This window comes from Struthio camelus, chromosome 3, assembly GCF_040807025.1.
Source record: "Struthio camelus isolate bStrCam1 chromosome 3, bStrCam1.hap1, whole genome shotgun sequence".
In the NCBI taxonomy this organism is placed as follows: Eukaryota; Metazoa; Chordata; class Aves; order Struthioniformes; family Struthionidae; genus Struthio; species Struthio camelus.
Window position 1 is genome coordinate 60,000,953 of NC_090944.1, and position 26,496 is coordinate 60,027,448.

Here is a 26,496-nt window from a genome sequence, read left to right on the forward strand (position 1 = left end):
GCCAGCCTGCTTACCTCTTCCACACAGACTCTATTCTGATAAACTGCTGAATCAGCTCAGGTATTTAGTGTAACCTCAAGACCATGAGTCTCGCCCTTGTCAATCTGATGCCTTTCTCTACCAGAGGTCAGTAACAAATGTCTGAGAAACCTAATGCCTGCCAGATGAACATGAATTCAGACTTGTGCTGCTGGCCATGCTTATACTAGGACTTCTGCATGTTTTGGATCATCGCCGAGTGTATGTTTCTAGCGCTAGGAAATTTTACAGGCATTTTACAATGTATGCAAATGCTTGTTTAAGTAACTGTTAATAACTTCTAAAATGAATTATTTAGTTTTAGGTACAGCTTAGGGTTCATTGTTTTTTAATCTCGGATGACAATGTGTGACTGAAGTAGTATAAATAGTATGCTTGGCTTTACAGATTGGAAAAATAATTCCAGTTAAATTCCTAAGCCTTATCATACTTTGATTTCCCCCACTTTTTTGTAAAATATACTAAACAATATATTATGCTGGTATTAGTGGTTTGATATGACATGAAGTTTGTTCTTCTCAGCTGCAAAATCTCCTTGCCGCTCTGCTACGTACCAGTCATGCTAAAGTCTTTGTGTAGAAATCCTAAAGAAGCACAATAGCATATTGATCAGTATATTTGCCAACATTTTGAGCTCATGTTTATTGTTCATTTACTGAAAACTTATCTTTTTTGCTGTAGAAACACCAACATGAACTGCTTCATGAGAGAATTAGGCCTAGAACTAAAAAGGGAGTCGGCTTCCTGCTCCCATTTTTTGCTTACATTAAGACTTTAAAAAATCCCCCCAAAACTTCCTGTCCCTAAACATGAAAACAGTCTAAGACTCTTTAAGAATAAAACGTGTGAGGCAGACATGGCGTGGATCATATTTTTGAAGTAATTTAGTAGTTTTATTTCTAATCTGATGATGTTTGTCTTTTGCAAATCTAACCAGTTAAACTTCCTAAATTAAAAGCTGCTTGGAACAAGAAAACTGGGGTTTTCCACTTAGAAAATGTTGCACTGGGTGACTCGGAAACATCAAGTTTTAAAGTCAGAGAAAGTAATTAAAAAATTATCCTTTCCAATGAGAAGTGTCTCTCTTTGGAAAGGGAGAAGACAAGCTCTTCTTCTGCTTCTGTTGCTTTGTGTAATATATCTTTATTTTCACTCCCTTTTATCTGTTGCAAAGTGGGAGAAATGATGCAAAGATCAATTCTGACCTTCCATTTAAGCACTCTTTGATGTGGTGATTAGCTGTTGAACACTTCAGAGAGCCCCTGGCAATGAGATATTTTTTCACAATGGCCTCTCTTTCCTCCACGCTAATACATGGGTACTGATATATAAGCTTGAACTTAAACTAAAGCCTAGATAAATATTAACTAATTCTATTACAGTTTAATTGGCAATGGATTTAGAAGCACAGACATCAGTATTTCCTTAACAACAGTTTCTAATGCTTTTTTTTTTTTTAATACACTGCACAGACTCTCTCTCAAGAACTGTAACAATAATGGAGCCATTCTCCTGGCAAACTAATTGAGACCTATCTACCCTGCTCTCTGACTTGTGCTATAAACTAGGAGCATATGGCATGGTTTTGTTAAATACTTTTAGCACGTAATCTATGTCCAAAATTGGATGACTGTATGTGTTACAAATCTCTCAAAATTGTAAGCTATGAGCTGATGTGATGCCAAGCAATAAGTATATATATCCTAGATTCTAAGCCAGTTTCTCACCCTCACTAGTGGACTGCTTGGGATGGGGATCATTAGAGGCATGAGTTTCAATTTTAGGACAGAAGGAACTTCAAGCTGTGGAATGCTTTTAAATAAATTTAAAACTCTTTTCTGCCACATGTTAAGATTCAGCTTGGAAGAAAGTAGATAAAATATATGGAAGAGCATGAAAGTTGCTTTATAACCCAAAGGGGATTTGTTAAGCTCCAGTAAATCTGAGCAGATCTAGAGGAGGAAAAACGAAACTTGCAAGCAAATAAAATGGCATGTAGTATCTAGTCACTTGATTGGTTGGTGCAGAGATGTAACTGTGGGTATTAACATTTTTTGTGGGCATGTATGGTATTTAGAGGACTTGGAGAGTCTCTTTAAAATATGGCTCCCAAAACAAACACTGCAGGGCGATAGTTTTCACTTCTTTCTGATTTTGTTTTATAACTCTCCAGTTACATAATCACATGCTTCTTCTGCAGAATGCAATAGTCTTTACTGAGCTCTCTAGGAGTGGGATAGAGCAGGAATCACTGAAAAATTCAAGGGATTGAAAGTGGAGGCATTTCAATGAATCTTTACCGTGATGATGTTTAAAAACAAAACAGAAAAAATCCTCTTCCATCTGTTATGGTGAAGTCAGCCCACTATTTGCTCAGTTAGTTACATAAATCAAGTTGAATCTAATTCTTCTGTAAAAGGCTTTGATTTAACCTTTAGCAAATTCTGCACCCTGTCACTGAGAGCAGTGAAGTAAATATTCTGTTCAGAAGAATAAGGAGAGAACAAAGAGCACAGAACCCTTTATCAAAAAGAGGAAAGGACTCTTTTTGACCGGGCTAATCTAACACTGCCTTTTAATAAGACACATTTTTGCAGGGCTGCCTTATTAACTTTCTGGTAAAGAATGAATTCGGATCCAGCATAGGTCTCTGCAGTTTACACACTGTTTGACTGCTAGGATTTCCATGACGAAAATGAATGCTTTTTCCTTTTCTCCATCCCTTCTCTTAATACAATTTTAAGAGAGAGCCAGGTGCTAGCAGGTAAAGTTTGGGTTGCATTGGAGATTTTGTAAAGGCAGATGTTAGGAAAGCCAGTGAAAGGAGGAAGGAGGATATTATATATCGTTCTTTGGCACTACAAGTGAGAACGGAGGTGCATTACATACAAGGAAATAATAAAGACAGGGTGAAAACTAGAAGCTTGTATTTATTTGCTATCTTCTGACAATAGCCATTTTTAAAGGCTTGTGCTGCTGTACCTGTCTGCTAAGGGTTTCTTTCCACTGGGAGATTAACTTCCGTGATTATATACCTTGAGATAGATGTGTGTAATTCCCTTTATGGCACTCCTAGTCAAGAAACAGAATATCCTGAAATTTAATGCCACTTCTACTAACAGTAGTCCTGCGGTCATGCCTGGGGTTTTATCAAGCTAAGTAGTGATTCAGTGGCAAAGTAGATGATTTTCTTTTAAAGATGCGGATGGTTTTTAGAAGCGTGAGATTTATCCTCCTGAACAAGCGCTGACCTCCCAGTAATTTGGGACAGTAGTCGTTGGGTGTTCCTTATAATAAGTGATGATTTGCTTATATGTGCTTATATGCGCTTACTTTCAAATCTTACAAGTGTTACTTATCCAAAAGGCTTTAAAAATGTGTTGACTGCATATCTGAATATCAAAATTAGGACAGCTTTGCAAAATTTGTACTAAATTAAAAAATAGGGAAAAAAAGTTCTACCTCGGGCCAAGAGCTAATCTACCAGCTTTGATGCCTCCTGGGCGCTTTTGTGGATTTAGAAGCCTGAAGGAAAAATTTCACAACAGAAAATCGTGCAGTTTGTGTCCCCCCTTGATAGTATAAATGAAGCCACAGTGGAGGTTACCTGTTAAAAAAAAATTGGGAGGGGCGCTATATTTTATTTTATTGTTTCTCTACTAGTGACAGAATGCCGCGTCCTTAGGCCTGGTCCACTTTTGATTATGTTGACTATACAGAACTGTAATCCTTGTAGAACTGACTGCTTGCATCTCTATGTCTCTGGGAATTTTTCACGGCACAGGTCCATAGTGCTCAGTTCATGGAGTTTGCGGAGGTGGAAAACCACGATGACTTTTATACCAGTGAAGGCGGATATATTCACACGCAGGATCCACGAGGGCTTTATATAATATATGATGTGGCTTTAAAGGACCTGAAGGAGCTTGAGCACCAGCTGCTTCTTGTGACCAGCCAGTATATTGAGAAAGATAAAAGTAAGTTATCTACAGATAGATTTCTCATGGACTGCTAGTACAAAAATATTTCTAATGATCTTTTTCCTTCCTTCATAGTCATTTTTAAATTACAAAGATTGACTTTTCTAATAGCAAGCCTTCTGAAAATAAAATCACTCTTTTGGGTCTGCATTCTACTCTAGTATATCTCATTGTAAAATTTGTCTTTGAGTAGTCTATGCTGATTTGCTTTGATCTGAGACTGAAGGTGAGGAGATGAAGATGCTTCCAACATGATTTGGTGATGTGGAAAATTAAGCATCTTTTCTCTTTCCTCTGTTAGTTCTTTTGTGCTTTCTCTGACTTTACCTCTTGGTGCGGGTCTCTGAACTCAGCCCCTGCCCTTTACCTCAAAGGATGTTTGTTAAAAGGTAGATAGATGAGATGTAGTTAAATCAAGTGCCTAGTGCACTTGTTCTTTGGCTTTTACTATATGGCCTTCCAAAGCTTGTGGGACTTGACTTTTCCTGGCCTTGGGTTCTCTGGTAAGCAAAAACCACAGCCCTGTGCTATGAATAGAAAGAATTACCACAAGCCCTGGGACTCCAGACCTGTGGAAATCACTCTGATCCTGGCATCTGCTGCTGTTTTATCAGATTTTCTTTTTAAAAGGAAAATTGAGTTGGTCATCTGAAAGAGCTGATGAACTGTTGGTGCCAGACAGGTAGCGGTTTTAGGGGGAGAAAACACCTAATTTATTTAAAAGTATTACCATAGAAATGTTAGTGTCATCTGTCAGTGTTCTCATTACAATATATGAATGATATTGTCAGCAGAGACAGATTACCTCTAACCTGCTATGCCTGCTCTTTGCAGAGACACTGTAGGGAGATAGTATAAGGTTGCTAAGGCAAGCCCGTGACAGATGGCAGCCTTGTACCGAGAAGAGCTGCGCTTTTACTTTTTTTAGTAGAAACAAACTAATAAACTGACTGGCATCTTATGTAGATGTTTCTCTGGGAGATACCTGCTGCCTGTTTATTTTTTGTCCTAGGCCATGTAACTTGTGGTCAGTTCAGAGGCAGCAACCTTCTTGGCTGGGCACATGCCTCTGTGGATCGATTTGCAGTGCTGCTTGACCTCTGGACCTGTGAAACTGCTCTCTTGGAGAAAAAATGTCAGGTAGGGAAGCTTTCCATGCTCTGAAAGCAGTGATTTCCAATCAGTTATTTACCAGTTCTTTTAAGTTCTGTTTCAGCAGTATTTCCCTGCATACAAATGCCAGTGCCAGCAACTGCAGGAGGTGGTAGGGGTTTCAGACACGTTGGGTACCGGGTTCTGGGCTGGACTGGGCACAGCAAGGGTGGAGCTACTGGGTGCTGTGGGTCCAAAGGACCTCTCGTAGTGGCTTTTTCACGAGGGAAGTATGAACACTCTTGTTGATGGCAGCAGCCTCTGTAGCTGCTGTGCCAATGGCTGGAAGCACTTCTGCAAGGCCTTAATGAGCTAGAGCTGTTGCAGAGAACTTTTTATGGATGTCATTGGAGTTGTCATCATTGCATCTTTGTGAAGCTCAGGTAGAAGAGACTCTGTCTGAAGCTAGCTAGGCTCATCATTTGGATTACCCTTTGTCAGAGAGAACCACAGAGAATGTCTATTAATACATATACATGTAAAATAAATATCAATTCTTCTTTGCTAGTAAATCTACCTGAACAGAAAATGCCATGACTTAGTATGGAGTACACATTCACTAAAAATGTGTATTAAGAGATGTGTAGCTTTGCCATTCCCTCGGGCTCCTGCGTAGGCTGCAGGCTTATGCCTTCTTCTCTCTGAATCTAGTGAAGTGTCTGTATTTTGCCAGGGAATACAAATATATATAGTGCTTCTGATCAAAGAGTTCGATCTGAAAGATGAAAATTAGACAAGTTTGAGAGCTCTAGAGGAGCTTGGATCTCTCTTTCTTTGTGTGGGACTTACCACTCCCTAGGACAATGCTGTGAGTATCGCGAAGTGTCAAGCAGCAGATAGTCCACTTCAGAAGAGGGGAGAAATGGCACTAATTAAGGCCTTCACAGGCTTGAAGTGTTTTGTTCTCAGTCCTGGAGTAGCACAGGGCAGCTCTCACAATAGGTATGCCAGAGGGCGTTAGGGAGTCTCCAGCGTACCACTGTAGAGGCTTTAAATAGAAAACCTTTTAAACTAAAATAGTTGTATGTAATTTAGCAAATCTCCTAAGGCCCCTCTTCTGTTTGCATAGAGGGGCTTTGTGCAACAGAGCTAAATAAAATGCTATCTAATTGCCTAGTTCACTAAGTTTCTGCTGTCATCCCAGTAGACTTCCCTTTCCGTTACAGTATGAACATGTTGCCTCTGCAAATCTACCTTTTATTTTTATCATGAGCAGATACAGACTTTCTGTATAAGGAAACGTGCTTTCATTTTTGGAAGGAAAAATTCCCAGTAGAGAAGAATAAAACTTCTACAGCCACAATGCACCAATTCTCTTTCCAAAACATCAAAGAGTTTATTCTGGAACTGCTTTCACAATCCAGCTCTCTAGGCAGGATTAAATGTGCAGATGTGCTGTTCCTGGAGGTCTTTTGCTTTCAGTTTAAGCTAAATGGAAGTGGGTCTCTCTAGTTTTGCAGTTTAACTTCCAGTGTTTCCTTGCGGGACAGAATTCTTTTTGAAGGAGGAAACAATAGTCCTTCGTTTAGCAGCTGAGACAGCTTAGTTTAGCTAATACAAAACTTGCTTATGCCCTGTTGCTCAAGGCCAGCTTGAGCTTGTGATACCTGCAGCCAGAACACTGCAGCCAGAACAGTTGAAGTCAGTCAGATCTGAATCAGAGGCCTTGATTTCGTTTCCAATGTAATCTGAACTGGCAGATACTGAGTTACCTCTAAGCCATTCTACATCTTTCTCTTCCACAGTCTTCTGGTCTCACTGTGGACGGTAATGTGGATGCACTTCTATTTCTATGTCACTGCAAAGTAGCCAGATGCAGGTCATTTCATACTGATAAGACCAACTTGTCCAGAAGCAGTAGCATTGGCAGTGCATATCTTCAGCTCCATAGTTACCAGCTGAGGAAACAGTACTACAACATCACCTCCAGAGTTCACATGCTGTCATGTTTGGCATGTTTCTTTTTCTGTCCTAAGCTGTGGGTGTTTGTAATGATAATTTTTATTTAAATAAACCTTTCCAGCTATTCTTGGCAGAGGAGTCTGAAGAGGGCATCTGCCTTTGCACAACTTTAATTATACTGCTCTTAATAGCAGTGATTTTTTTTTTTTCTAAAGAATGTAGTGTAACTGTGACAGTCATTGCCGTATGAGATAACATAGTCTTGGATGAATTTGCAGGTTTCAGGTTAGGGAGAAAAGGAGTTTTTCAAAACCACAAAACCACTATGTGTGCTGGAAAGTAAACACAGAGCAGATTAGAGTACTAAAGTAGTAGATGGTTTTAAACTGGTAAGGACATGGCCTTGTTACTTTTTGAAAGGAAAAATCTTCATACTTCAGTAGAAACAAGATGCCCTGCCAGGTCACTATTGGTTTGATGCAAGTAGCAACTTCCATGTTCAGAAATCTCTCCCCAACAAAGAATGGATATTTAGGTAAATAAACATTTCTAAATATACTTCTGAATATCTCTTCAGCTTCTAGATGTTTACTTTGAAGCTTACCAACATGCTATAGACCCAGAAGAAAGATTTGCTTTGGCCCAAACAATAGTTGACGTCATGCATAAACGTCCACGATTTGATCTCAAGCTTGGATATTTTGTGGATACCTACAGAGATGAATGCATCTGTTTACAGCTTCACCTCCAGCTGCTGAGGGGCATAGTAAACCAACAAGTAGGTTGAGTTTACAGTATATCCATCTTGGGATAGCGGGAGGTGAAATCCCAAATGGGAAGTTTTGATTATAGCGTGCATTGGTTTACAGTGGTTATATTTAAGTTGGGTCAGTACTAATTTTAACAATGAAGTCTATAGATGCTTTGTAAATTGAAGGCCTAAAAATGAAGAGCAGGAAACTATTATTTCATCAATATTACTAACTGAATGTTGGAAAGATTGCAGAGCTTCATATATCTCTTTAAAGCCACTCCTGCTATCGTTTGAAACCGTTAGAAAGAAATAGTAGTTGAGATGTGTGGAAGCTTAATAAAATTGTAATATAATTATAATTGCTCTGCAATGCAGTGGATAAGGAGCTAGTCTGTCTTCTCTCTTTCTGTAAAGACAGTGTAAACAATGTTTGTGCTTTAAAGTGCACTTTAAAAAGCGTTGTATTTCAGATAACTGTGAATTCCTGTGATGATAATTGAAGGACCACATTGAAATCAGTAGATTTTTCCTCTGATTTACAATCTGCTGCAACTTTTCTCTGTATTCTTGCACAAATTATTTCCTTTTTCTGAACTTTTGATTTCACAGGCTGCAAGTTGGGAGGTTTAACTAGCTAACCTCTGTAACAGGACTTGTAGTCCAGAAATGGAAGCTGCAGTTTCAGTAGAGGAGGCTACTGTTATGCTGTTGTTGCCACTAATGCCACCATATTATCTGCAATGAAAACGGAGCATGGTCAGCATTTGGAGCTGAAATTTTGCTCTGAAGCAATATGAAAGATTTCAAAAGAATTTTAGCAGGAATAATTTGGCTAAAGTGGGTACATATATAATTGACTTGAAATTACATATATATATATATGCACACATATGTAAATATATATATATAATTTATGCAGCTTGCATTTAAAGAGTAGCTGGTTTTGGCTTAATTTCTAGCTGTGCTTGAGTTTTATTGGCTAGTGCCTCTTATGTTTATTGCTGACTTGTAGATAGATGTCCAGAGGGAATATGTCCACAAGGTTTGGCAGGAAGGTCAGAAAGGTGGCGTCAGTGAATTTGGACTTCCTTATAATGTGATTACTAAACAACTTATCTCTCTTAACAATAGCTGGTGAGTACTTTTGCAGATTCATTTTTCTGGACATCAGTTTTTTCCTGTTCTAGTTTCTATGACTGTAAAAATTTGGAATGTAGCACCTGAAAGTAAGACTTTTCGAAAACAAAGACAATCTTGAGAAGAATCAAGCAATAGTTAAATGTCTCACATTAGATGCTATTTCGTATACCTTTGGATTTGCCAGAGAAACATCTAAGGAAGAAAAGTGATTTTTTTTTTCCCCTCTGTCCTTTCTTGATAATGAATTTTGTTAGTTCATCTTGCGCTATATTGGGAGATTAATATTTGTAAGGATTATAGAATATTAAACACTAACCATGAAAGTGGTTAGTTACGTTAATCCAGCTTTAAATTGACTGCATCAGTATTCTGACATGGCTTTATGGCTTTCACTGCCCTTTGGCCATAGTCTGTTATTAATTCTAGCACAGTTGCCTAGTTGGATATATACATACTGTGTTTTCACACATGGAATCCACGTATTACCTGTAGCACAGATCTACCCCATATTCCTTATCCTGCAGCTGAGCAACACTGTGGGTTATATGCAAGCTTTACATAGCAGGTAATACTTTAGTAGAAGCCAAAAGCTCCTGCTTCTGACCCTCTCTGGCTTACTTCCTCTGTCTTAAGGCCCCTTGTCCCTGTTTTCCCCCAACTCCTCTTGGATTTTGTGTTGGTATTTTCAAGTCTTAGCACTTTTAATGGGTGGACATAATAGACATGAAAATAGAGTTAGTAAAACAGGTCAGCTAACAAATGAGAATTGAAAACATTTCTATTTTCATTAGCAAATGAAAGTACTTAGATGTGTTCCAACATTATTATGTTCGTTAAGGCTTCAGTATGATCGATTTCCGAGGCACAGCTAAAGTCACTCTAATTTGTTCTTTCAAATAAGCAATTGCAAGGTTTCCTTACATCTACAGTTTATAAAAGCCTTATTGGAGAGCTGCTTATTGCTAGCAACTTGTAAAATAGGAGCATTTTCCCGTGGTGGTGATGTTAATTAAACTGATGTCTGTCTGTCTTTGTCTGTTTTTGTTATTTTTAAGTCCTACTTCAAAGAACATTTACTTGCTGGAGTTTCACCCTTCTCTTGGTCTGGTGTGCTTGATCCCCAAAGCTGTTGAGCATATCTACCAGGAATTCTGCAACATCCTTAGACCAAAAACAGCCAGTGAAGCAAGTAATCTAGAAAAACAAGTACTTCAGCTAGCAGTGGATGAGTGGCTAACTATGGAAAAAGCAGAGTCTTTTTACAGCTCTCAGATTCAAAAAGATGTAAGTTCCAGTTTTGTTCATATGATTAGTGACTGTTTACTGCAGAACGCCCAGGACAATCTTGGTTGTAGGATTCTTAATATCTGTTCAGTTATTTGCTTAAGATTGATGTAGGTCCATTCTTCCTGCCTTTAAAACAGGATTTTTTTCCTGTAAAAGAATGTAGAAAGATAGAACTCTTCTGATCTCACACCAGTATAAAATATGAACAGTGAGCTTAAGAAGGAAGATACATTAAAACTGATGTGAAATCACAGTACGTCTCCAGGTTTTATGTTTGTGTGTATGTACTGTTTACAAAACAGAAGACTGGACATGAAAGCAAATGTTGTTAAATGGGGAGCTGTTTGTTACTGTAATGTCCATCATTTCCTGGTGTAGGCTCCTGAATTTGGTTGGTTATAATTTTGATAAATGTTAATTATTGTGAATGAAATTATCTAAGCTAGATGTCTCTATCAGGTTGTTTTTTTTTTTCTTTTTTAGTCAGTTTAGTTGTTTCTGAGAGCAAGAAATGGACAATAAATGATTTTACTTCTTTTCTCTACAAGATTGTAATGTGCCTTTGGAATATACATTTAAAATTTGGGAAGGCTCATTAGGTAGTGATATGCTATGCTTTTATTCCTTCCAAATTTGTCCAACCTAAAATAAAATAAAAATTGCAATTGCAACACGTTCGGTAGGAGGACGTTATCTGAAATTTCTGTCTGACTGATGTATCTATAACCTAATAATGACTTTCTAGTCATGACTTTCCACTGTCACTGCTGTAATAGCTCTGGACCGAGTGAGCCATGTATCTGGGTCTGAGTATTCAAAGTGACTGCAAGGAGCTGATAGTCTGCACTGTCACTAGCATTGCCTTCACTAGAGATAGTGGAGGAAGCTGTCTAAGCAGAACATGGGAATGTTGCAGCTCAATTACATGTTAGTTTGTAGAGCAGGAGCTGGGGTACTGAAAACAGAAATGAAGCCGAGTGTGGAGTATGCAGCGAAAATGCAACTGACTTGGTAAGCAGGATGACAGCCAGTAAATGAGAATGAAGACTGAGGTAGATGAAAAGCTGGAAGACACAGGACTAAGAACCAGCAGGTTCCTTCCTTTCAGAAAGGAAAGAGATGGGGGAAGAGTGCACTGTGAATTGGGACTGAGGCAGGAAGGCAGCTGGGGTGGAGGTGGAAAGGTGAGAACGGTTTGGTAAAGAAACTGGGACAAGCTGCCCCAAAATAGCGACAGCAGGACGTGATAATGAAGGGGGTTGGGATGGAAATGAGAAGTTTGAGGCATGAAGACTGAGCTGGTTAGATGAAGAGACTGTGAAGACAGTGGTGGGTAAGACAGCATAGGGACAAACTGAAGGCAATAGGGCGCTGACACCTAGGACGCTCCCCGCCCTGCCCTAGAGCAAAACCCAAAAATTGCTTATCCAGCGTCTCTCTGATGCCAATAAAATCCAATGGCAGGGTCCCACTCCACTCTTGCACATTGCAGATGACAAATGATTTGTTGCTTTTTATTTGTCAATCCTAAAAGTCAGTAACATAGATCTGTGTGTGGATCTTAAAAGTTACCACGCTGCTGATGAGAGGGAGGAGTAGTTTTGTTGTGTTTACATTTTTCCCATTCCTTTTCCTCCGTCAGAAGCTGAGGATATCACCAAAAAAAAACCGCGCATGCAGACAATGTTAAGAAGACGTTAGCTTGTAAAGTCAGGCATTTACATTTTAGGAAAATCACCTTTGCCTGTACAGTTTTAATTTGGCTTCCTTTTGCGTATGCACTTTGATGCAAATCAAAAAAATGACCCAGGGATGTGGTAAAGATGCTGCCAGCCTAGGAAGAAGTACATTCCCTATGCAGAAATACAGCATGCACCATATAAAAAGAAGAGTGAACTGTGGAATTATAAATACCAAATGATCCTTGAGAGGCTGAGAGATCTTCCTCTCTCACCCTAAGCCGGGATCAGCTATACATATATTATTTCAGTGAGATAAATAGTCTGTCCTGTTCTTAAACGCACCATGCGATGGACTCTCCCAAGCAGTCTGTTCTAGTGCTTCACTAGCTTTACTATTAGCAAGTTCGTCTTAAAATCTAGCACGGATCTTCCTTGCTGCAATTTAAGCTTATTATTTCTCTTATACTCTTTGGAAACAGGGAGCATGCTACTCTCCTTGCTCTATAAAGAAGTACATAAAGATGGGTTATCACGTCCCACCCATTCAGAGTCTTATAATTACTGAAGTATATTACAAAGCGTTAGGGAAGAAGTACAAAATAAAGTTGCACAATTTCTAGCACTTAACTTTGAGGTGTTGTCCTTTCCAACTTTTTATTTTATTTTCTTTTTAAGTGTGGCTTTGAAGATGTAGTAAGCAGCATGTGTTGAAATCTAGAATTTATTGCTAATAACTGCATGGCTAGGTTCTGATTTCCTCATGTTCTGTGATTCATTCATCATAAACAGCCACGGGTGAAGCCATTCCCTTATGACAGTGGCCACGTCTGTATGCTCACTGACACGCGCAGGGTGGCATAGCTATACAGGTTGTGACAGCTAGAGGAGACAAGGATCATCTCTTCCTGCACGCAGAGCCAGGAGCTGCTCCTGGCATCGCCTCCACAGCGCAGCAGCCGATGATCTTGCTCTTCTTCACAGCTCTCCACCTTCTCAAGCTGTAGCTTTTGACATTTTCTTCTCCCAGGGCTTCCATTTTTTCCTCCCTGTGCTCCTTTGGGGCCTTCTACCATCCCAGTAAAACTAGTGTCCAGCTCTGCTGAGTTAGGCCTAGGCAGACTGTATATGTTTACTGTCCCCATTTTGGGAGCATTGTGCAGTGGCACGTGTGCTGGGATCTGCATGTTCCTCATGGGAGGAATGGCCCCGGCTAGTCATAAGTAATATCAGTTAGATATTTATAGATATTATAGATGTTTTAGAATATATACATCCAAAAACCTTCCTAGTTTTGATTAGAATATACACAGCAAACGTCCTGTGTTCCAGGAGACAGACTTTGTTAAATCCTTTGAATAAAGCCAGTGGTATGGATTCAGTGTCTGCATCTTGGAAGCAAGTGGTAAAACTCTAGTGTTAATTTCTAGGGAGCAGGATAGTTTAGGGAGGGCCCACTTCTGACCTTGTGTGGGTTGCAAATCAGAAGCGACTCCAGTCATGATTTACTCCAGAAAAAAGAAAAGGAGAATGGGCTCCTAAAGTATTTAAAGACCTTTGTCATCTGTGTGAAAGTGATGTCTGTGTTGTCCTTTTTTCTTCCCTCGCAGTTATTTGCAGAGGTACTGATAGAAGACCCTGTGCTGGTGCAAGAGATTGCTTTGTCACTGTTAGAGCTGAGAGCAGATGAAGAAAAAAAGGAAAGCAGAGAAAAACAATTCTTTCTCCTCGATTCCTTTTCCATGATCCTAGAGCTTGTGACGCTTCGCCATCGGTTGATAGAGGTGGCAACGGAGAGCGCGCAGTTAGCCAGGTTAGTGGGCTAGCAGTGCTGATTTAGCTGTGGTGGCCTACGAGAGGTGTGGTTTATAGGAAAAAAGTGACTTCTTTTAGACAGAATAATTAGGAAAAAACAGATAAGAGAGCATGCATTTGTGTTGTGAGAGATAAATTTACTTGTTTTATGGAAACGGAGTCTACCCAGGGTTTGCAGGTGTTCATTATTTTCAAAAGTTGAGAAACAAATCAATTGCCAAGCTGCTCCTCAAAGCTTATCAGGGCTGGCCCTTTGCCCAGTGAAAATGGGAGTCTTCTGATCCTGCTCAAGTTTAGTCAAGAGGAGGAGGAGCAGGAGGAATTCACTGATAAAAGGGACGTGAAGATTTTTTCTCCCCAGAGTTTTACACAGACAATTGTTTTAACTGCCTTCATATAAATAATATTGCAATATTATTTATATAAATATATTAAAAATGTATTAAAAAGGCACGCAAGAAGTACAATTCATTGCCTTGTTCACTGCCACAGATGGGAAAGTATAAAAATTGTTCTGACTGTGCTGATCCTTGCGAAGATGATGAAATAACTGAGATAATGGAAGTCACTGTGGTGTCACTTAGGAAATTATCACATCAGGTGGAGAAGATGACAATTTGTACAGGAAGACAAAGAACATAAGGGCTGAGCTAATGGGGAGACTACAAAGGATGGTGCTAAACTAGCGGCTTGCAGGCAGGTTGCTGGTGAAGTTCATCTTGTCAAGTTCCATATTATTTGATGTTTTTATTGGTGAGCTCAGTAGAAAGCATGAGAGCGTGCTATTAAAATCGGGACATTGTAGTGGCTGCAAGATAAAGCTGATATGGAAAAGAAACAGAATATTTTGCAGGAGGAACTCATGGTTCTAAGCACTGGAATAACAGAAATGAAATAAGCTTCAATAGCACAAAGCTCAGGGTTGTGCAATAATAACAGGAACTTGTGCTGTGAACTTTGTGCTTATTAGTTGGAAGCAACAGAAAGGGAGAAAGAACTGGGTGTATCGTTGGCCATTGTACGGCTGTAAACTGCCAAAGTAGTGCAACTGTGCGGGGGGGGGGGGGGGAGTAACGATACCTTAGCATGAATCAGGCAATGAGTTATGTTTCCAGTAAAGAGAAAGGAGAGTTGATGACCTTGTACGTGGTTCTGGTGAGGCCTCACCTGGATTATTGTGTATGATTTGGAGATTTTGTTCAGGAAAGATAAATTTCAAATTGGAATGGGAGCAGGAATGACCTAATAGGACGATGAGGGGAAATTGAGAATGCATTTTGCAAAAGCAGATGAAGTATCTTAACTTGTTTACCCTAGCAAAATGAAGGCTGAGAGGCGATACGATTGTTCTGTTATAAATACATCAGGAAGATAAGCACTGGGAATGGAGAGGGAGCTATTTAAGCTAAAAGCCAATTTTGTCAGCAGAACGAATGGATCTAAATCACTATGAATAAATTTAAGCTGGAAATTAAAAGGAAACTTCTAAGAATCAGACAGCACAATTCTGGAAGGGAAAGGGCAGAGGGTAGAAAACTAACCCAATTTTAAAATGGAGTTTGATTCATTTATGAAATGGATTTGTGGGAGACGATTGCTTACAATAGCAGGATTGTGTGTGTGTGATAGATGACATTCCAGCTGTGTTTTCCCCTGGTCTTAACCCTTTCTCTAGCTTTCTTCTTGAAAGTTTAGACTCCATATCAAAAAATCAGAAACATTTATTTTCAGTAGCTGAAAACTTAAACGTTTAAGATATGTGATCCCTGACTCTTCAAACTTAGTTTGGTGGAAAGCCTTATTTTCTGTCACAACTCTTTTTTTTTTTTCATTGAAATAAGAAGTTCTTAAACAGCTCTAATTTGATATCTGGAACTTTCTTGGGTAAGCTAACAAAAAAGTAAATTTAGTTAACTCAAGTAATTCCATGAAACAAGGTCTGTTTTCTTGGTAATTTTAGTTTCTTGTTTGAATACTCTGCTGCCTAATACAACATGAATTCTGATTAAACTTCTTCTGGCAGTCGAGTCATCTCTGTGTTCCTTTATTCATACACACACATGCACGCATGCACATATATTTCCTGGTAATTAATAAGGGGTAAGGTTACATTGGAAAATTAATATGCATTCACCTGTTTTCATGAAACCTATAGGAACTTAATATCTTGAAAGCCTTCCCTCTATGTCAGATTTCATTGAAATTCATCAGCTGGTTTAAAAGTAATCCAAAGGAGACAGATGAGCAGACAGTGCTGTCACATATTTGAATTTCTTCTGGAAACAGGGCTAGGAAGGACATAATCTTCTGAGGTGACATATCTAGAAGTCCATAAAAAGTAGCAATAAATTGTCATTGTTCCAGTAAAGGATGGGAATTCTGTGGAAAGTTACAACAAAATGTAAGACTTTATGATGCGTTACGTAAGGCCATTAAGCATAATGCTTTCTTCAGTTAATAGAAGCTGGTTAAGTCAATCTAAATATTAGTATAAACATATGTAGTTTATTCTTTGTGGCATTTTGAGAGGCTAATTTTGCATCTTCCTTTGATGTGATGAAGTTCACAGTTCATTAGGATATAAACTATTAGAGATTCTGCGATTCAGACTGAAAATTTAGAAAGGTTGTTAAAACTTTTTTCCTGCTATGCACAGTGAAAAGAAATGACTGCGTCTGTATTTGTGGATTCCTCTAGCTCATACCACAGCTTCTATTCGTCTTTTGGGGGGACCTGCTAGAATTACTGCCGTTACTTGCCTGTCTATCCATTCCTGCGTGGAAAGTCATTTAGATCTAAAAATATATATCCTGTATGCACTGTTCCATACAGCTCTTATTGCTTCTCTTCGTTCTTCAGTATTCTCCAAAGACTGTATTTGTCTTCTCCCACATGATGAAAAAGAACATCATTTGATAGAATAGCAGAGATAGGCAGTGCAGCTTTCATATGAATGTTGATTCTCTTCTGTTTTTCTTTGACATAATCACCTTTTTAATATCTTTTCTTTTTTGCTATTTTCTCCCCTTTGAACAGTATTAATAAACTGGTTTGTCTACTGATGTCTATGCTCTATAGGCTAGTCCTATGTCTATACTGGTCAACAAAGAGAGCAGCATTTGTAATAATTATACAGAGCTCTTTGTTTTAGGACCTTAGAACTGATTTTGGCTGTGCTCCATATGTGTTATTGGTTGATATGCATGATGTCTGTTATATATTATTTTGTTTCCTCCCTTTTTCTTTCCCCTACTTTGCAGACAGGAAATCCTACCTGATTTTGGAGAACTAAGAGCTATGACAAAATAACTCACAAAGTAGCTGCTCTGTGACCTGATTTCTTGATTGATAAAGATGTTCTTAGATGCTAGGAGGAAGCAAAGGAGTATCTTATTCCTTTGCGCGCTGCATGAAAATATCTAAGTTTTTCTTTTTACCGTCTTCGTCTACTATATAAGAACAGCCATTATAGCCCAGATCAGTATTTGTGTCTTGCCTCTGGGCAAGATGGATGCAGTGATGGATCCTTAGGGAAGGAAGATAACAAGGAGGGCAGCGTCTGCTTCTGGCACCCAGCACTTTAGGGAATTCCTGAGCTTAATGGTCGCATCTAGATGATTACATTTACTATCTACTGATGGACTATCCTTGGAATTTGTTATACTAAGGGGTTTGTATGGGGATTGTGTCATACTGAGGGCTTCTACAATGCAGCTTTCTTAGGTTATGAAAGCACTGCTTTAGTAGTAATAACTGTCTGAGCTCTGCCTTGACTATTGTCCTCTCTGACAGTCAGTCCTCTTCTCAATTTCCAGTTTAAAATTATAATCTACTTCTCTCTGCCAAATACATTTCTAAATAGCAATATTTAGCATATTTCACTTGATTTTTTTTCCCTCATGACACTGTAGAATCTCAGCGTCTTGTCCTTTGTTTGTAAGTGCTGTCTGTGTCAATGGAATGGTCAATACTAAGCAAACATCAGCTATCTGGATACAGTACTTATTTGCTTCGTAACTATCATACTATTTCAGATGCCAAGAAACATTTTAATTGGAATGCAGTTGAAATGAATCTGTTGGATATAGATTTCTAGGTATGTTGCTTACAGCATAAAAGTTCTACAGAAGGAAAGTTAATGTTTCAAACACACCCATCTGTTTCTCTTTCTAGGTTATACAAAGCTTTTGCAAGGGAAATGGGTTTTGGTGAGTTCCATTTGTATCTGAGGCCAGTGCACTTTGAATTTGCATCTTACAAGGAGAAAGCAGACCACATCCCACCAATATTCATTACATCCCTCCTGGAAGATGACAGCTGTGTTGACAGGTAGAAAGAACTTTTTTGTATTTCTCAGGACATAATCTCTTTAGATTGGACATGACCAAGTCTTCAGTCTGCTTAAGCTCAAATATAGGCCACAAAAACTTCAATGCATAAAATACATACAATTATTCAGGCACAAAACTTAAAATGCTGCATGATTTGTTTCTTCTGTCTATAGCATCCAAGGTCAAATATTTCTAATATAAAGCTGTTGAGCAGTGAAAGGGATGAGGCACCGAATTTCGGTGGAACACGGGCAACTTTGGAACTCAAATGAGTTCTTTTTCAAACCAAGGGATGCTTAACAGGATTGGACCGAAAGTGATTGCCCCACGTCTCACATATAGCAAAATGTAACCTCAAAAACCATGATGAATGAACTCGTAATTCTGAACACAAAGGAAGCTCATTCTCCTAGAGTTATACAGCTCTTTATGAAATGACATCTTTGATTTTTGTTTTTCAACCCGGTGACTACAAATAGACCTGATCTCTGTGCAAGGAAAAGGCTATTTATTATCTTCCCTTTTTTTCCTAGGGAAGGTGTCTGGGACATGTAGATTTTTTTACATTTGCTTTGATTTACTCTTTAAACAGTTGGTAAATGTGAGTGTATACACATGTATATACACATGAGTGTATATTTTAGATCCAGATTTGGGAGGAAGAAAGAAAACAACCTGTTAATTTTCTTACTAGATTCAAGAAGGGCTTTCTGTCAATCATTCCTAATCGTTGATGCAGGCCATAGGGCTCTCTTTCCACGTGTATGTATACCACTTGTGGTTGTACGCTATTGCTTGTGTCCCATTCAATTGCAAACATTCTAGCCTACTGCAAAAGCTGGACTGTTCCAGACGTGGTTAGCAATTGCAAGCAACCTGGAATGAAACTTCAGCTGTTAATTGAATTGTGGGCCGTGATTGATATCAGAGCATAGAAGACAGTGCAACAGCGCACAAAAGGTTGGGAGTCAATACTTGAAACGAGACATGACTGAACCTGACAAGCAGATTTTTCACTGGTTTAGCCCAAACTCATCTAGGAGGAGCTCATGAGTCATTGTAAGTTCGACCACAAGACATCATGGGGTATTTTCTTTTTCTTACAAAACTACTTCTGAAAACTAAAGCAACTTCTTAAGCTCATTAAATTGAGGAAGTAGAGCGACTGATTCCATTGTGTGATCTAGATTTAAAGGGTAAAGAAACAAAAAGTATACAAAAAGTATATCTGAACCAGTCACTGTTTTCCTTTCATCCTCAGCTTGGCTTTTTTCTCTGTCATACTCTGTGTTTTGCTTTTATTGCAGATATATTCCATCTAACTTACAATTAGGCATCCAAGAAATCGACAGTCATATTGGAAAGTTTAGCTTCCGTACAAGAGATGGTGTTATGCAGGTGAATGCTTCATTTCCAGAACTGCAAAAAATGTGTGTCTTGTTATTACTTATTTGCTGGAGTATGTAAAGGCCTCAGCCAAGCATGTGCTAGACACTATACACTTTACTACAGTTTGTCTTTTTTGAGTGATAATATAATTTAGTCTGCTGTTTTATAACTAACTTCATAAAATTGCACTAAAATATGGATTGTTGATATGGACTAGTACAGGAATCCTTAGTGGGACAAAACTCTAAGACAGCAGAATTTTGTCTGAGAAACTTGGTTAAATAAACCAGGATGCAGGTTTTTGTCTGTATGCTTCTATAGTATCAGCATTTGGTGTAGCAAGTATTGCAATGAAAGAAAATGACCTTAGTTTTCAATGTTATTTTGTGTACTTAGTCCTTTCCTTTTTGTGCTAGTGTATAACAACAATACCATGCGGTGCCAGGCCATGGAGGTTTCTTCTTTAAAGCCCTCCTCCAAGTCTGATTCTTGCCATCAGCTCAGTCATGGCCTGTACTCTGCAGCAGGATGATATGAAATTAAAAATTGCCAAGGAAAAAAACAAATAAAAACAAAGCTAACCCTTGTTTTATTTTATATGAATTCCGTTCCCAGCCTCTCTGCTTTTGGCCGCACCAGTCTGGTAATGTCACGTCTGCAGAGCAGAGCTGAGAACACAGCTCAGTAAATACAAATTAATGAAATGATCTCCTGATCTCTAAATTTAGTCTGTATTTACTCAGGGTTTAAGTAATAATGTAAACAAATGTAATAGAACACTCTCCCATCCCCCTGCTTCCATTAAAAAAAACTGCTGAAATGGTGCAAGGCAAAGAATGATGTCTGTCAAATGATCTGCCTTTTAAATTGTAGTGGAAATACCTAATACTTTGGTGTTTTCACCCTCCTTAGCTCTTGTCCCCGTCTGGAATAAAGAACATGCAACTTATCCTTGCCTGTCAGGTCATTCAGAAAAATGCTCTTTTGGTGGCTGTTCAGCAAGCTTCCTTTTGTTACCTGGTCCAGCCTACCCATGCCCGGGACACAAAGGTTAGTGGCATCTATTTACCTGGATTGCATTAGTGATGGATTTTGTCAGACTTAGCCCCTGAAATGGTATCTTAATTCTGCTTATAAACAATTGGATGATAATTCTGCATTACACTTGGAGCAGCATCATTGATGACTGCAGGAACTGCAGTGACTGTTTATTAATAGATGACATAAAAATAAATGGTGTCACATCAGTGATTTATTTAAAGTAGGTTAGTTGGGGTAAGTAATGAAGCGACGCTAAAAATATACCCCAGCATAGGACTGGAAGCGTTTGGAGGTGAGCTGGATTCAAAAGGCACTGATGAAATCTTATAGCCTGTACTATGCAGGAAGACTAGCAATCAAAACCTGACCCTGAAATATCTGCTCTTCTGGGATGGCAATGCCATCAGCTCCTGCCCCTTTCATTTGGCCTGTTTCCTGAAGACAGGTGCACGGGCAATGCTATTTCGAATGGGAACTATACATGCCGGCCTCATATTATGTCAATTCAAACGCCATCTGGGAGGATAACCAAGCCATTACTGTTCCTCATCTTATGTTTAGCAATTCATCCTGTGTTTTCATCCATGGTGCTCAGGAGCTGTCTTTGCTTCATATGTCCTAAAACATTGCAAGTCTCCGTATTGCATTTTCTTATACAGCAGTTGTGTCTCTGGCCTCAGACGCAGTTTTGAATTTAGAAGGCAAATCGGGATTCTTTAGGCCTTATCTTGCTTTCCCTGGTCTCGTATATACCACAGCTCTCTCTGTGCTCCTTAGGACACACCGTCCATCCCCCCTCAGTACTCTCAGCCTGCTCTTGCGTCCCCGACGTCCCGTCCCTTGTCTCCAGGCAGTATCCTCAGCTCTTTCCTGTATATCAGAAGTGCCTGTGGTTTTTTTTTTTCGCCTAGCTGGGCAAGAAGTGGTTTGTTCTGTGGCTGGTTTGTAGCCGCAAGTGCACTGATTGTCTGGCTGTTAAACTGGGAGTCCGGCTGGTCCCTGCCTCCTGGGAGCTAGGCAGGCTAAGCCAAATGACTAAGGATGAAACTCTCCTTGCCTTTTCCCTCAGTGTCTCCTCTCGAGCTGGATGCTGATTTTGCAAAACTGGAAGGATCTTTGTACCCTTGAGATCTCGCTTCTTTCGTCGAATATGTTTAAAATTAGTCAATGGGGTCAAAGGTTGTTAGAGGCAAATTGGACAGGCTAAGAGAATGAGGCTAACACATTTCCTGTACGGCACTGGTTTCTTTCTAAATTTAAAAATGAAAAATACACACTTTCATGACTCCCTGTGGTCTCATTTTGGGTAGTTCGGAGCTGCAGTGTGTGGGGTGGAGAGAAAGATGTCTTACGCTGCTATGGTTTACAAGCCCCTGAGCATGGATTGCCATTCCAAGAGCAGTGTCTTACACAATCTTCTTTCTTTCCTTACACCAGAGGTGAATGTGAGGGAGCTCCTAGGGCAAGCCTGCACCCCTGAGGTTGCAAGTTACAGCAGAACAAACTGGTTTCACCACTATGTAGCTTGCATCCTCTCCTTACCTAAGCAGGCTAGTGATTCTGCACCATACATCTGAGACTGATTGCCCCAATTAAACTATTATCTTGATGACTGGTCACAAAAATGCTAACTCAGTGTCATTTGGTCAGAACTAGCCCAAAGGAGGCTTGGGCTCCAGGCCTTGGTGCGTCAGGGAGCTAGTGATGCAGCCTGTGCCAGGCTCATTGTTTCTGCAGCTACAGCAGAGTCCATGGTTTAGTTTGTCCCAGAGGCTGCGTCCCATTGCCTTTCACTGAGAAATTTGAGATTTCCTGTCTTAATTCTTAATCAGGTTCTGCAGTACTGAAATCCTCTGTGGAACTGAGCGGCTCCAGCCTCAGTGCCTTTCCCAAATTGATCCTCTGTTGCTGTTGGGCCTCTTTGCTGATAACTATGAACAGTCCTGATCTGGAAATAGCTTTTCATCCATCATCTGAAAAGGAGTGATCTTCCTAACATTCCTGTCTAAGGAAGACAGTTCTCTTACTGTCTAAATGGTTAATAGTTTCTTTTCCGTAGAATGACAGTGACTGTGTATTTCGTTCTCAGATGTTTCCTCTCATTTGTTAATCATTTAATGGCTGCTGCATCTATGGATCAGTCTTTGATGATTTACAGTCAGTGAATATTAGCTAGCTAGTCAAACTAGCACAGATAGAACAACTAATACAACCAACAGAGGCATTGATGAGGATGTCATGCATCTGTTATTCCAAATCAACATATAAAGAGGAAAAAATCGTGTATACCCTCCTTACATAGGAAAGGGAGATGGTTGGATATATAAGCAGGATCTCCCTGCACCCCATCTCCATGATGGAGATCTAGGTGCATGGCGTCAAAGTTGCTGTGCGCAGTACACCACAGTCCCTGATTTGGATGGTCAGTCGCCAAGACCTTCGGGCTATGCCACGACAGGCATAGGCTGAACCACTGAGTCTCACAGTGCAATACGGCCTTGTGCAGTCCAGCCTGTTTGACACTGGTTTAACAGTTCAGGACCTTCAGAATAGCTAATTCCCATATATTTATAACCTCAGTATCCAAGGATGAAGACTTTTCTGTACTGTCATAGATACATCTATAGTTTATAGAGTAAAATTTTTTTCAAGAGTGGTGTCTTCTAGTCACTGATGGCACTGCTACATGTCTGCCTGTTTACTTCTAAAGCAGTTGTTGACCTCAAGTTTTGTCATAAATGTTGTATCCTCCCTGTGCTCTGTTAAGCGGGTAGAATGGTTCTCTGGGAAATAGGTTCATTTTCTATTACAACAAAATTCTTGGGCAGACCCATTTGCGGGCTGGGACGAACCCAAGTCAGCCTAGTACTTAGTTAGGAGAAGGAACTCAGTAAATGCTCAAAACATGACTTCTTTATTCCATTTCGATATTTCCCTTTCCCTCTTTCTCAATTACACAACAAGACACTAGTTCTCTTTGACTTACAGGGGAATTAGGGTGCTTTCAAGGTCCCCCATAACTAATACTGAAAACTAAACTAAATAAAAACTAAAGAAAGCTGGGCTGCAAAGTGCCTGTGTTGCTTTTCATATAAGACTTTAAGAATTCAGAAAACAGCTACTTGTTCCTCCTTGAAAATTATGTTTTTTAAAATATAAATATGCAGAAACTTCTGAGGTTCCTTCATACCACGATCCACTGGGACTTAAATAACAGATGTGTCCGGGCACATGTGTAGTTTTTTACGTTTGTGGGGAGGTGAACTGATTTTCAAGCCAAGTGATCTCAATGTAAAATTATTTGTATATATTTGGAAAAGTGAATATTTGGGAATATTTCATATTTTATTTGTGGCTGGCTGAATGTGGAGAATGTTGTCTGATTTATAAATGGGGTACTGCCTCTGACCTCTGCTGCCTCTATAGTTTCATTACTCTTGTGCTCAGTGAGAAATGCTTTTTCTCTGTGACTTTCAGTGATCTCAGAATTATTACATCATAAAGTTAGGGTAAATGAAAGTATACAGAATTGCTAATCAGTGCTGATTCAGCAGGTAGAGCTGCCATCCCTTATGTAAACAAGCACAGAATTGATGTTTGTGATTTTTTTAGGAAGGAAATATAAGACTAACAAGTTGGAGCAGTTCAGCAAGTGGAAGAAATTCTGTGTCTGGGAATGAAATAGAGAATCGGCTGCTGCAAGCAACCACAGCAGCCACCTCATGTTCTCCTGGACGTTCTTCAGATTTACACTGTACCATAAACAGGTATTTGTTACAGACTGGACAAGCCCTCTTCAGTGAGCAGCCAGTCTGGTGTAAATGCAAATCCTGAGCACTGCCTGCCTTACCTTCTCCCTTCATAGTGACAAAACATAATGATTTGCTCTAAATCTTAAGGGCATATTCACAGCTTCCCTACTTCTTGGCCTGAATTGGTAGGCTGAGTGCTCTGGTTACTTAGACATACTCTGTCAATGGGACTCTGATTTCAAATTAAATCCTGTGGAGATAACTTGTTATTTAAAGGAAGAAATGCAGGCATCTCAGGAGTTTCTGACTATCAGTGACTTTTACACTTGAAAACATTACAAAATTATGGAAAATAGTAAGTAAGCCAGAATACATCAATTAAATATGATCTCATGCCTCTTGTGGAAGAGAGCTTGGTCTCAGCATTCGTTTGCCAACATACTAGTTCCTTGGCCTGGTCTTCTGCCTTTTACATGAGATGTTGTGTGCTAACAAGGTACTGACAAGACCCAGTTAGAACAAGTTTTGTGTTATTCAGTGCTGACCAGTTAGGAGTTGAGCACTGAAAACACTGTGTTGATTGAACAGCTTGTGGTTTGAAGATACAAATAAAATGGTGTTCGCATGAGCCCAGGCAAGATCCACCCGTTTCTGTTACTACCATAGTATCGTTATGAGGAGAAATGTTTTCTTTTTCTTAGTTTGCCTAAATGACTTTTTATTTTGTCATTTTTTCACTTGCATTGAAATTAAAGCTGTATAGAATGGGAGACTATCTGCAGAGTTCATCTTGCCTCTTGCAGCTGATCCATAAAATCTAGTATATTTACATCTATTATATATCTTTAAGGAAACAGTTGAATGTTGGAGAAGTTGCGCCTAGCATAGAGAGGTTTTTTGAGTCGTTCAGATGGAGTTATCAGTTTACCTTTTGAGATCTGATTCATCCCTGCTGCTGTACTTTTGTTTGCTTGTTAGGCCTGCAGAAGCTTTTGTTTCCATTCAGCTAGAGAAACTGGGGCCTCGAGACATGATGCTGAACGCATTCATTCAGAAGAAAGAAACCATGGGTAGCAGAATGCAAAACCCTGTAAGTGTGTCAGGAGATTTATCGTTTTCAAGAGAGACTGTTGATTTTTGGCACATAGGCAAAGTGGTTAGGGTCCTTTCTTTGAGTTAGCACTATACTTATTCTGCAGTTACTGTAAGGAGAAAGATATTTGATTAGGGCACCCTCCTGAAACTCCGAACGCAAACGTGAAAAGCTCTGTTCTGTAATAGAGGAGGAAATAGCAGATTTCTTTTGTTGACGAAACACCTCAGGGATGGGCAGTTCCAAATTTAGGGAAGCTTGAAGGTACTCAACCCTCTTCCATGGGTCTGTTTCCCTATGGTCTTTCATGGATATTGCTGCAGGTCTCACAACAGAGAGAAAACATGCATGAAAATGTGCATGCGTGAAAATGTGCATGAAAAACTACAGGAATCTGCAGATATATGGCTCATTTAAGGTTGTGGACACTAAGAAGTGTTGCTCCTAAACTATTTCCAAACTAGGTAAGGAGGTAAATTCTGAGTATAGTTACTCTACTAGGTGCAGAACTGTTCTGGGCTTTTATGTATATAAAGCACCCGACAGTGGGCCTAGCTAAAAATGGAGACTAGAGGAGGAAGGCATCTTTAACAAATATTTCTAGCCATTTCTTTTTTTTTTTTATTTTAGAAAATGAGAGGGTCATTACAATTGTTTATAAAGATACTATGATGGGTCTAGATTTTACTTTTTGGAAAGTTCCACTTCAGCTAGCGTCTAGATTAAAGTGAGAACGTGGATCCTCCGTTAAAGTGCTTGTAAATATGTATCTTTTGATGAATAAATTACAAGTTAAGCATGGTCTTTAAAAACTTACCAGGTAGTAAAAAGCAAGTATCTTCTGCCCAGAAGCCTTAGCAGTCATTCTGTTTTTAAAAGCATCAGCATAAATAACTTAGCTTAATATATTCATGAGCTTCTAGCCAGATCAGTAAGTTGGATAAGTATGAAGAAATAACTGCTAGTTGTAAACTCTTTTGGGAAATTTTGCAGAATTTGTGAACAAAACTATATGAACCAGACTTGAATAAAATAATAATTCCGAATTTATTTACAAGATTTCCATAACTGTTTACGAAATCTGTCATCTGTCATAAAATCTTTCTTGATGGTTATCCTTATTACAGTTTTGAACTTACATA

General features: G+C 39.3%; 1 protein-coding gene across 1 annotated transcript in view; it reads left to right on the forward strand.

The window, feature by feature from the left end:
- Positions 1–26,496, forward strand: part of CCDC162 (uncharacterized) — a 96,868-nt gene that overhangs the window by 25,188 nt on the left and 45,184 nt on the right. Inside the window, exons 17-27 of the mRNA XM_068936484.1 lie at positions 3,824–4,016; positions 5,032–5,159; positions 7,651–7,851; positions 8,840–8,961; positions 10,023–10,251; positions 13,544–13,746; positions 17,922–18,077; positions 19,387–19,477; positions 20,381–20,518; positions 24,122–24,276; positions 25,240–25,351. Coding sequence (XP_068792585.1) covers positions 3,824–4,016; positions 5,032–5,159; positions 7,651–7,851; positions 8,840–8,961; positions 10,023–10,251; positions 13,544–13,746; positions 17,922–18,077; positions 19,387–19,477; positions 20,381–20,518; positions 24,122–24,276; positions 25,240–25,351 — 1,728 coding nt within the window. The remainder of the gene's footprint in view (positions 1–3,823; positions 4,017–5,031; positions 5,160–7,650; positions 7,852–8,839; positions 8,962–10,022; positions 10,252–13,543; positions 13,747–17,921; positions 18,078–19,386; positions 19,478–20,380; positions 20,519–24,121; positions 24,277–25,239; positions 25,352–26,496) is intronic.